The 12,308-nt window shown below is 36.4% G+C and overlaps 1 protein-coding gene across 2 annotated transcripts in view; it reads right to left on the bottom strand.

Moving 5' to 3' along the window:
- Positions 1-3,194: 3,194 nt before the first annotated feature.
- The window catches only part of glis3 (GLIS family zinc finger 3), a 22,213-nt gene continuing 13,099 nt past the window's right edge, over positions 3,195-12,308 (bottom strand). Inside the window, exons 5-11 of one of the 2 annotated variants that reach the window (XM_059544283.1) lie at positions 11,583-11,744; positions 11,386-11,496; positions 9,779-9,911; positions 9,065-9,164; positions 5,476-5,606; positions 3,693-3,866; positions 3,195-3,608 (exon numbers count right to left, since the gene is read on the bottom strand). In XM_059544283.1, the coding sequence (XP_059400266.1) occupies positions 3,472-3,608; positions 3,693-3,866; positions 5,476-5,606; positions 9,065-9,164; positions 9,779-9,911; positions 11,386-11,496; positions 11,583-11,744 (948 nt within the window). In that variant the 3' untranslated portion in view covers positions 3,195-3,471. The remainder of the gene's footprint in view (positions 3,609-3,692; positions 3,867-5,475; positions 5,607-9,064; positions 9,165-9,778; positions 9,912-11,385; positions 11,497-11,582; positions 11,745-12,308) is intronic. The other variant, XM_059544284.1, reaches the window with a different exon arrangement.

The following is a 12,308-nucleotide window of genomic DNA, read 5'->3' as shown; positions in this document are numbered from 1 at the left end:
ACGTTGTGATTTTGAAGGCGAAGTAGTAAACAATCGCTCCATTCGTTCTCACGATGCTAACGCTAGCCGCTTAGCAACACCTGCTTCGAGAGAAAATGACGCGGCGCTTCGATTAAACACCGTTTTCATCGCGTTTCCCGCGGTTTGGTGTCACAGACGATGCTCGTGAACACTATTCAGACCGAGACAGGTGTCGTTTAGTAAGGTTTAGGGTGAATGAGTGAAAGCAGATGGGAGGAGAAACATCTGGATAGAAGCAGAATGAAGCAGCAGCAGATCGACACCCAATTAAACCTCCACCACACACACAACAGCTTCATATTCACTCATCAGCACACAGACACGAAACACACGAGCATTTCACACTGAGCGTGTTTATAAGCGAGCGGTTAATGTGGAGATATTCACCTGGACTGGTGTGAGGATGAGGAGGAGGAAGGTGGCGGTTAGGATGAGCGGAGAGGAGGAGGTTGTTGTTGTTATTGTTGGTGGGTTACAGTCGCCAGGACTACGGTGACTACGGCGCTGCAGCTCAGGGCAACGGTTGCTATAAAGCTCGCCGCGCAGACGAACTTGACGCTGCGGAGGGAGGCGGAGCCTACGGCGGGATATATACAGCTCAGCGCGCAACCAAACCTGACGCTGTTTGTAAAGGGCGGGGCCGCTGACGGCTAGAACCAGAGCCGTAACGGCTCTGGCTAGAACTCCCTTCGTTTTCCGAAAGAGGGCGGAGTCTGGATTACGTAATCAGATTACAAAAATGAAGTATTTGTAAGTTAAATTTAATTACATTTAAAAAAAAACAACTCGTAGTCTGACTACGGTTTTAATATTTTTTTATTGATTACATGATTGCGTATTATTCACACAATGGCAAAAAATTACCCATAATTAACTGACTCTCCCTAATTCCTCCACATTCATAAGGTCTTACAATTTTGTGGACATTCACACAAAGACAAAAAAATGTTAATTACAAAACAAAAAGCTGGTGTCAGGTGGATACCATTACACATAACATTGAGAGAACACACAGCATCCTGACCACTGGACTTACAAAACGTGTTTCCTTAGCATTTCAATATCACATCAACTACTAATGAACCGTTTTTATTTTAATTATCACTCAGAATATAATTTAACCGTGTGTTAGTGTGTCTTTGGAAGGCCTTTCTTTTCTTTAAACACATTACAATGCACAAATTCACATTATTTCTCATTTACATGTAATGCAGGGATTCCCAAATTTTTTTTTTTTTTTTCAAGATTCATCCGAATCTTTCACAGAATATGTTTATTTGAATCCTCCCCTGAGATTTTAAGGTAATACGTTAATAATTTGCATGTTCATGGTCCTGTGGTGTTAGTTAATGATCACATGACATGCAGGTAAACAAATATAATCTATTTGAATGTTGTTATATTAAAATTGATTTATTTTAATTTCACATTTTTATGATTTAATTAATTATTAGCTTTTCATAAAACACACCACGACCCCCCTGGAATTCTGTCACAAACTCCAGTTTAGGAAACCTTTATGTAATGTAATGTTTAATGCACTTTATGTTATTAACAACAAATGTAACGCATTTTCTTTTCCTCTGCATTTTTATATTAATATGGCATATGATTATCCTATTTAAATCAATATGAGAAACAAGTTAGGTCAAAAGTAATCCGATTATATTATCTAAAATGTGTATTGTAATGGATCACGTTACTAACTACAATTTTTGTCATGTAATCAGGAATCAGTAATGGATTACAATTTCCAAGTAATCTACCCAGCTGTGTGTATTAATTATATGTTTTGCCTAATAAAGTACAATTATTAACATTTCTTGTGTTATCATGAAATCGAATTCTACGAATGCAAGCGTGTATTGTAAAAAGTAATATTGTGGGCTTTTCACACACCGTATGTAATGCACCAATAGGAGGTGCCCGTCGCTTTGTGGGCGTGGCTTTCCAAAGCAGCTCTGGTTGAGATGAAAGAGAAAGGCGGGACTTATGAATTCTGACCACATCTGCTGAATAAAGAGAACCAGATTAGTATATTAAAAAACTTCAATTGGCACTCTTAATTACTTTTTAAAATAGATTTTTTTTTACGTGTATATTTTCCAAAAATGTTAACAGATAGATTGCTCTAGATTAGATCATAAAAACAGAGTATAAAAGAAAAAGCAATACATTTTATTATTAACGTGAATTTATTTATTTATTTATTTTTTAAGTCGACTACTGGTCTGTTATGAAGTAATTTATCCTAAAATAAAATACACAACTACTGCATTCATTGATCAGCAATTAAAAGGTGTTCACACACAAACTGGACGAGGATATGTAAACCTCAATAGGCAATTCATGCTCATTAGTCAGTAAAACATAACAAACATATCTTTTATGTATAAATATTTACATAAAAATGGCTATAATCTGTGATAAGTGCATTCTTTTGCTTATTCAATAATTATTTACATACTGTAGTGGCCCCCCAAAAATATTTGTATACTTAAAATATCAAAGCATGTAATTTATTGTACAAAAAGATACACAAACACTCTTTTTAAAGCAATAGTTCATCCAAAAATCTGCCATGCCTTATAAAATCAGGATGAGTTTGTTTCTTCATCAGGTTTGTAGAAATGTAGCACTGCATCAGTGTCTCATCAATGGATGCTCTGCAGTGAATGGGTGCCGTCAGAATGAGAGTCTGATAAAAACATCACAATAATCCACAGCACTCCAGTCCATCAGTGAACATCTGGAGAAGACAAAAGATGAAACACATCCAGCATTAAGATGATTTTAACTCAAACACATAGAGTCTATAATCCATAATAACACTTCCTCCAGTGAAAAAGTGTTCTGGTCTGAATCAGGAGAGAAATCTGCACAGATCAAGCAGCGTTTTAACAAATATGTGGCTGGATTTTGATGCACTTTTTCACCGGAGGAAGTGTTATTATGGATTATAGACTCTATGTATTTGATGTTTTTATCAGCTGTTTGGACTCTCATTCTGACGGCACCCATTCACTGCAGAGCATCCATTGATGAGACACTGATGCAATGCTACTTTTCTCCAAATCTGACGAGGAAACAAACTCATCCTGATCTTGGATGGCCTGAGGGTGAGCACATCTTCAACACGATTCCTTTAAGACAAAAATTTGGCACATTTAAGTTTTGTGGTGTGAAAAAAAAAAAAGAAAAAAAAAAAGATCCATCAGCATTTGAGTTGCACAGATACAAGACACTTGCTTCAATATTTTATCCAGTGAAGGCTTAATGTGGCTTAAAAGTCCAAATACTTCAGGCATCTGTGCTTATACAGTCTATAGAAAATCCATTAGGAGTCCATGAGGAAATTCCTTCCAAAAAACTCAATGTTTTAACATTCAACCCAGATGAGTTGATAAAAACTGCTCAGGTGGATGAGATCCCCTGAAGGGAAGCGTGTGTTCACCCTTCAGTAAAGACGCATGAGATCCGACTCGGGCTTCTCTCCACGCTGCGGATGTGAAGGTAATTGTCCTCCTGCACCGAAGGCCCCTGCTCTCCCAAAAACTCTTCAGGTCCAGTTTGGCAGTCGAACACTGCTGTCACAAACACACAGAAGCGTGAGCATGCTAGTTTCTGGAACACACACCAGGCTGATGTATAGTATCTGTCAGTGTTTTTACCAGCGATGCCTGACAGAGTTGTGTGCAGCAGGTCCAGCTCTGACTGAGACGCGTCTGAGGAGCCCAGATTGTCCTCAAACATGGGCATCTGCATCATGGAACAAGGAGTAATGTGTTTGGCAGCCTGCGGTGTGTTACCGTATGAGAACACGGTTTGTGCATCAGCAGAGAAACCTGATGGAAGTTAATGCACACAAAAAAAAAACATTATGCCATTTGATTATACACAACATCAAACAACATTACAAATCTAACAGCTGTAATCCGACTACTGCGTTCTTTATTGAAGAATCCAGGCTTGAGAATAAGGTTATAGTATCTCTCAGGGAGAACTGTATACAATTTGTATGATGAGATTAAGACGCGGATCTATTTTTGACTTCGCCTGACAGACTGCCATCTGTTGCTGTAAGAGTGGAACGACCAGATTGTGAATCATTCAGCGCTGACCAGTTTGTTCTCCGCTTGCAGTCACGTCTTAAATATGCATTTTGCATCTGCTTACTGCATATGTGGCTTGTATGTAAATGTCCTTGTGTTTAGTGTTGGATGCCACACACTTGTGCTGCCGATTAGTGTTGCTAGGGTGGTGCTATCTGGTTGCTAGGACGGCTGCTAGGTTATCTTTTGCTGCACTAGTTATCTAAATAAAAATTTAAATCACAGCATGGCTTTGTGTGATTATCACACAACAATTTATATCGTTATTTTACATTTGTTATCAATAACTAAATTGGTCAGGAAAAGTTTACTTTCTGTCTTTCTCTATAATATTTTATGTTATCGAAAAGAAAAGACACAATATAAATCTAAATGTATAAAATTGAGCTTTTTACCAGGAAAAATAATTGTATGTTGCTGTATGTGGTTGTAAACCAGGTTGCTTTAAAAAGTTTGTAAAAATTCACTTAATTCAGAGAACAGTCAACAAAAGTTTGATGGTTTAACATTTGAAAATAAAGCAATTAAGGCATAGCGGTACATGAAAATGTGTATTGTTATTTTACAACTGTGATGTAAAATTAAGTTTAGTATTAATAATAATAATAAATTACAGTAAAATATTACAATAGCATTTTCCACTGTATTATTATAGTTGTACATAGTAATATTTCATATTTATTTTCTAAAAATGTATTTTATTTTTAATAATTATAATACTACTATTACTGCTAAAAAAAATTATATCACCATATTGATATACAATCACAAAATTCTGGCCTGTATATCTTTCCCCCATAAAAAATTAATATGGTAATTTTACAATTATGTAAAATTAATTTTAGTATTATTGATAATAATAACATTTTTCTTTATTTTAATTTTTTACAGTAAAATATTACAATCACATTTTTCACTGTATTAATGTAGTGGTACAATAGTAATAATTCATATTTAGTTTCTAAATATTTGCTGTATGTTTTTTTAACAATTATAATACTACTATTGCCGCAAAAAATATTATTATTATTTATTATTAATCATTTTTTATCACCATATTGATATACAAACACAAAATTCTGGTCTGTATCTTTTTTCTTTTTTTTTATCTGCTCCGTTTTAATTTACAGTTTTATCAGAAAAAATTCAAAAAAAAATTCTTACCAAATCATGGAGCAAAAATAGGCCAAAATCTATTTCTTTATAGATCATTTGTATTTTTAATCATTTGAATATTTAAGTACAATTAAATGTGGAAACTTAATTTGAGGGATTCCATGACATCATCACACTTTTAGATGAAATAGATCAGATAAGGATATAAAAGAAAGCAGGGCCGTACTGTCAGGGTGGGATGTCCTGGGATGGCTGGAGTATCTGGAGAGTTTGTGAGTATTTTGGTCCAGCGTGTGATGAGATGACAGGAGCGCTGAAGGGCCCGGGGACGCCTGATGTGACACAGGAACCCTAAGCCTGAGAAATTAGACGCTTTTACAATAATAAATCATTTATATTAAATCTAGGCAGCGGTTCAATGCATTTTAAAGAAGTACAGTAGTTCAGTCAAAAATGAAAATTGTCAACATTTACTCATCCTTATATGTTGTTTGATTCATTTGGATCTAGAGTCTGTGATTTAGTGATTCATTTGGATCTAGAGTCTGTGATTTAGTGATTCATTTGGATTTAGAGTCTGTGATTTAGTGATTCATTTGGATCTAGAGTCTGTGATTTAGTGATTCATTTGGATCTAGAGTCTGTGATTTAGTGATTCATTTGGATCTAGAGTCTGCACAGTAGTGATTCATTTGAAGCCCAGAGTCTGTGCAGTAATGATTCAATTGGAGCCAGAGTCTTCAGTGAAGTGATTCATTTGGAGCCAGAGTCTGTGATTTAGTGATTCATTTGGAGCCCGAGTCTGAACTCATAACTATGAGTTTAACATGAGTAATTTTGCCTGAATTGTTTCTTTCAAGTTCAAGCATATTGGTTCACCATTTTCAAATGTTTGATTTAGTTTCCAGCGACATCAATGACACTCTTTCAGGGCTCCAAAGCAGCATTGTGTTTATTCCTGGATGTAAAAAGTGCATCAGAACAGTGGCACAGCAACAGACGAACTGATTTTAACAGAGAATCTGGAGACTAAGGTACATTTCACAACTGATTAAGCACAAAGTGAGGTAAGTATGCCGATCCCATTGCCTGGGTATTTCTCGCACTTTATGATTCTCTTATTGAATTCCTGGTGCTCTCTGGTCGGTGGCTATAGCATCGGGACCAATGAGGCAGAGTAGGTCTCGATCTCACGAGCCGATTGTCTTCCTTGGATCCCGTGGCGTATGGCGTGCCCACCGCCGGTGCGGGGACAATCACAAGCAGCAAGAAGCCATGCGCATCTGGTTCCAGAAAAGCAGAAAAGGTTCTTCTCTGTGCCTTTCAAGTGGAGGAATGTGCCTCCAAAAACATAAACCTCTTCCCAAACGCTCTTGCCACAGCAGACGTGTAAAACACACAAAAGCGCAGTGGAGCCTTTCACCAGAGAAAAGCCTGCTTTATTTGAATCAGATTATTGCAGCCATAAAGCCATGACAACCAGGAACGCATTTGTCGCAGATCAGAGAGAAAGAAAAGATGCTTTTGAATCGGTCACAGCGATTCAAACTCCAAATGAATGTCAACTAGACAATGATTCAGTTTGTGGCAACTTGCTCGATTGAGGTTCGACCAAAAACATAGTAATAGGGGGAAAAAAAAACATACGGCATTCAGCGGCCCAGCACGGATTATTAGACTCGATTCATCAAGCTTGAAAGACACTGCTGCATAGAAGTGATGCCAGCTTGGTGTCGAGGCTAACCTGTCTTTCAGCGCTCTGATCTTTGAGTGAATACAAATGTACCTTCATTTTCTCCGGTCATAGATGCATGAACGTCCGTCTTTTCTCCTTTTTCATGTCTTTCAGACTTTGACTGAACTAGCTCACAATTTTGAGCCCAGCAGGACGTTACAGAGGAAAGATTCTGTGATTCTCAGGGCGACGAAACTCTCACACACACTAATTTGTCAGCGAGGAAATCGAATATCGTTATCGTTTCCTTCAATGTGAGCAGACCGTTAATCAATCAGTGAATTAAATTTGTAAAATCCAGATCTCTGATATGTTTTAGTGAACATGTCACTTAACAAATATGGCATGACCAGAGCTATTAAAGGGGTCATATGATGTGATTTCAAGTTTTTATTTCTCTTTGGAGTGTAAAAAGCTGTTAGTCAATAGATACGATCCCTAAAGACTGAAGTCTCAAACCCAAAGACATATTCTTTATAAAATGTAAGACTCGTCCACACCCTCCTAAAACGCCTCATTTAAACACGCCCCCCACATCTCTACATCACTATGTGGGAAGATTTGCATAACTCTGTTGCCGCCTGAGCCATGTTCTGGAGACATTGTTTCATTGTGAAAAAGAAGCTACTTTGATTAGCCAAAAAAGGACACAACTAGAAATCAGTGGTTAAGTTTCAACACTGTTCCAGAAGAGTTCAACCCTAATATTCAGATGTGTGCAGCGTATTTTATGGAGGACGATGACGTCTGCAATGCGTCTGTAGCACAACGGCTGTTTCTATAAAGTGAAGCAGTTCTGTGTAAAGTGAGGCACTTCTGACTCACAGCCTGTAAGTATGTTTTCATATTTAAAGAATTTAATATTTCATATTTAAATAGTAGAGCTTGTTGTTTGTTCATTTCTCCGATCACAAATGCAGACATGGTTTTATGTTTACGCAGCGCAATGTGTAAAAAAACACAGTACAAGTCATTGTAATCAGTAATTATGTCCCTTCTGGATGCAAAAAATACCTCGTTTGTAATGGGTTTTATTGGTTTTGTCTCATCGTGCTGGGACACACATCACAGTACAGTGAGGGGCATAACATTTCCGTAACATGCTTGAGGCATTCAGCCAATCACAACACACTGGACAGCTGACCAATCAGAGCACACCTCGCTTTTCAGAACGATGAGCTTTGTAAGAATCAACATGTTTCAGAAGGAGGGGCATAGAAGAGAAACAATAATGTACAGTATGTGGAAAATTATGTTTTTTTTTTACCTTAAACCATGTAAACACATTTCATTACACCAAATACACAAAATAATGTTATGTTTAGAAACGTCCTATGACTGTTTTAAACTTGGCTTGATTTCGAAGTCATTAGGAAACATATTGTGAATGATTCATCAGAAAAAGCCATACAAAAATGTGTTACTTAAAATAAATTGTAACTAAAATTGAATATATATATATATATATATATATATATATATATATAAACTATGTGCCAAGGCAACATTTCTTATTTTTAAAATTACTAAAATTAGATAAACTAATAGCATATAGACAAAAAGCACTAATAAAAATAACAAAAAAACACAGAAAAAAATATGAACTTTAAAGTGGGAACTGAAAAAATCTCAAAATAAAATCTTATTCAATATATATTTATATATTTATTCAATATATATTTGAAAAAATAAAAATGTAATATTAAAAATACGAATTAAAAATGATCACGTCAATGATCCTAAAATAACACTGGTTTCATTGAAATGTAATACATTTAATGTAAGTCCGCATAGGAAAATTAATCAAGTCGGAAGTAGTGACAAAACATTTCTTTATCCATATTTTCATGTACATCCATATAAAAAAAAAAAAGAAAAATGTTGGGTCGGATCTGCTTCTATGAATTGATTTTTGATTGGATGTTGAGATAGGGGCGTGGTTCTCAGAGCTTGCGGGGGCGGAGCTTAAGAGCACTAAATGATTGGTCATACGTCAGCGGAAAGATGAGAACATTCTGATTTAATATTACGAGCTCAAAACATTTTTGCCATTCATTGAAAACTGATCAAGTTTTACTACCTCGGCAGCTGCATGTGGGTCTGAAGGGTGTGTGGAGCGCCTGGGATCTGCATCATGTTCTGCAGGGTGTTTGTGTGGCTGGGCTGGTTTAGGGTCATCCCTACAATAGAAAAATAAATGAAATAACCAAAATATACTGAAAGTGTACACAGAATGCATTTTTTGCATTACACTGCACTGCTTTTCCAGTGTTTTTCTGTGTAAATATGCACTAGACGGACGCCTATTTGTATCTTTTGCCGTTTTAAAATCACTGTTATTTAAATATGCAAATGAGACATTATCTGTTTTAAAATTTGTACTATTTTGCATACATTTCCAGAAGAGAAATCTGAAGATCGGATAAAGCCAGATTCAAAATTCTAGTTTGATTTTGTTGAGATATTAGTTTGAATTTCTCTTTTTTTTTTCCACAAATCAGAAAACAAACACGTTTTCACTATGCTTTCAGGAGTAAAATATTTAAATCAGTGTAAATGAAATATGAACAAACCTTCAGAAATATACAGAGAGGAATACAACTGTAAAATCTGCTGTGTGCCAGAAACAAATCAATAAAAAGTTCTTTAAAGATATGTATTGGAATTGAAATCTACAGACACAAATAGATAAAAAGTGTTCTTTCCACTAGTCTAAAAGAAGAGACACAATATAGATCAAAACATCTTACACTGTTGTTCTGACTCACATATAAGCATCAATAATGTTTCGTACCAGTGTAGAGATCATCGATGGGTGACTGGCACTTGGTCTCAATCAGGTCCAGTGGTGCGAGGCTGTGCTGCAGCGGCTGAACGGTCAAACACTCGGTGAGTTCGTCCTGACTCAGATCTGTGCTGCGTCTCAACTACATCACATCACATCAAACACATCAAATCAACATCACACGCTTTCACCACTTTATGCCGACACTTCACTTAAAGCCTTTATATATAATGCATTATAGAAGTAGCTTTAATGCATTAATTATACCTTTATAATGCATTGTATGACCTCATGAATAATTCTAAGCACATTAAGAATATTGTCTATTAGTTATTACACCGTTTAGAAAGTGCAATGCATTAAAATGCATGAAAAAAACTTCAAATATTATAATGCATTTTAGATTTGGTTACAATTATTTAAGAATGCATTATTATAAAGCAACATACATAAATGCTTTAAATGTTACCGGTTTGTACCGGACTGTATAAAGTCTGCGTATAAAGTACATTGCAAAAATGAGATTATTAGAGTAAGAAAATAAATGTTTTACTGTTTCTACTTAAAAATCCCATATTTAATTGTTACTTGCTCTTTCCATATAATTATTTGTGAAATTTAAAACCGTAACTTCTGAGTGAAAAATGTTCTATTTTATTTACTGTAGAAGTTACTGAATTCTATGCTAAAACTAAGTGCAAATGCCTATTTTGCAGCTTAAAAACATACACCGATAAACCATTCACAATAATTTTGAAAAAGAAAAAGCTGTCCAATATGATTTCATGTTGATTAAAGACTGCATTTACTTTCCAAACGAGTTTAAAGCAAGATAATGGCATGGAAAATCGGCTCTTAATCTTTTGCTTAATTGAGTGGAATATACTGTAATTAATCATGGGCATATGGTTTGATATCACAGCTTAAAATATCGCAGCGTTTGGAGCTCTCGACCTGTGTGATTATATTTAGAGTGTGTAATAATACACTATATTCTGAGTAATTCATAATAATCATAGATGAGAATGATTGGACAGATGGTGTATTAGCGCAGGGTGACGTGCTGCAGTATTTTTTCTCTACCTGAGGAATCTGTATCTATGGTGATGTGACCTTTATTTGGTTCCTCCGTGATAATGAACGGCTACAACACAAGACCGCTAACAAGTTACAAGTTTAGAGACTTGGTTATCAACACCCCTCTTTTACACATTCAGTGTCACAAACGCACAACTCTGTGTTCGTTCTTTGAGAGACGGTGCTTGTGGTGTGCAATCCTGTTCTGAGTGGATAGATTTCCAAACCTATATGCATTTATGTATTTATTTTTTATCTGTGGAACACAAAATGATCTTTTTTAAAAGTATTTCTGTACAAACTAAGAAGAAAAGAAGTCTCTTCTGCTCACTAATGCTGCTTTTATTTGATAAAAAATACAGTAAAAATAGTGAAATATTATTCTAATGTAAAATACCTGTTTTCTGTGTGAATCTGTGTTAAAGTGTAATTTATTTCTGTGATGCTCCACTGTATTTTCAGCATCATTCCTCCAGTCTTCAGTGTCACATGATCTTCAGAAATCAGAATAAACAGAAGTGTTTTGGTGATACTTGTACCTTCTTCCGGGCTTGTTGCTCCTTTAAGGAGTGTGACTTGACGTGTTTGCGCAGAGAGCTGGGGTCTGTGTAGCGTTTGGCGCAGCCCTGGATCTGACAGGCGTAGGGTTTCTGCAGAGACACAGTCTGTTAGTGCTGCGTGGGAGTGTTTAAGTGCGGACACACTCCGTTTCATGAGGTTCTCGGGCTCCACTCACCGTGTCGACGTGTGTTCGCTGGTGTTTGGCTCGATCGCTGGAGTTGCTGAAGGCTTTCTGACACCCGGGGTGTTGACACACGTAGGGTTTCTCGCCCGTGTGGCTCCTCAGATGGATTTTCAGGTTCTCCAAGCGGGAAAACGCCTTCGGACAGCCCTCAAACTTGAGTTAAAGTGAAGAATACAAGGAAAAACAGCTTAGATGTGTCACATTGAACAGTCGAACACTCTCTCTCTGGACTACATGACACAGATCGACCAGGAGGGGTCAGTGTTTTTCTGCACAAATGACCAGTTTACGTCTCATTCACAAGCTTGCATTACTGTGCACTGATTGTAAATGAACTGGGCCAATGCAGAACTCTGGAGACTTTTACTCAAATTTGGCTTCCAGTCGCGTGCCATTTCACGGTCCCTCGGTTTATTCTGTGCAGTCTTCATTAGATTAAACCAACACTATTCTCTGTGCAACTATTGTTATTAAATAAGATAATTAAAATGGAAAAAGTAGTAGGCGACGTGTTTTCATCCGTTCTCCTGGACACGTTTAACCAGGATTCCTAGTTTCACACTTACTCACAGTTTTCAGGAATGTCTTTAAAGGTGTATAATATTTAATTCATCATCACAGGGAAGAAGATATTAGGAAACCATAAGCTGTTGCCCTGTATGGTCTATTTAATGACAATATATATCATCAAATGATCAGATAAATCATAAATATATT

The sequence above is a fragment of the Carassius carassius genome, chromosome 49 (genome assembly GCF_963082965.1).
Source record: "Carassius carassius chromosome 49, fCarCar2.1, whole genome shotgun sequence".
Classification (NCBI taxonomy): Eukaryota; Metazoa; Chordata; class Actinopteri; order Cypriniformes; family Cyprinidae; genus Carassius; species Carassius carassius.
The sequence above is the reverse complement of the archived record's forward strand: the minus strand, read 5'-3'. Positions and strand labels throughout refer to the sequence as shown.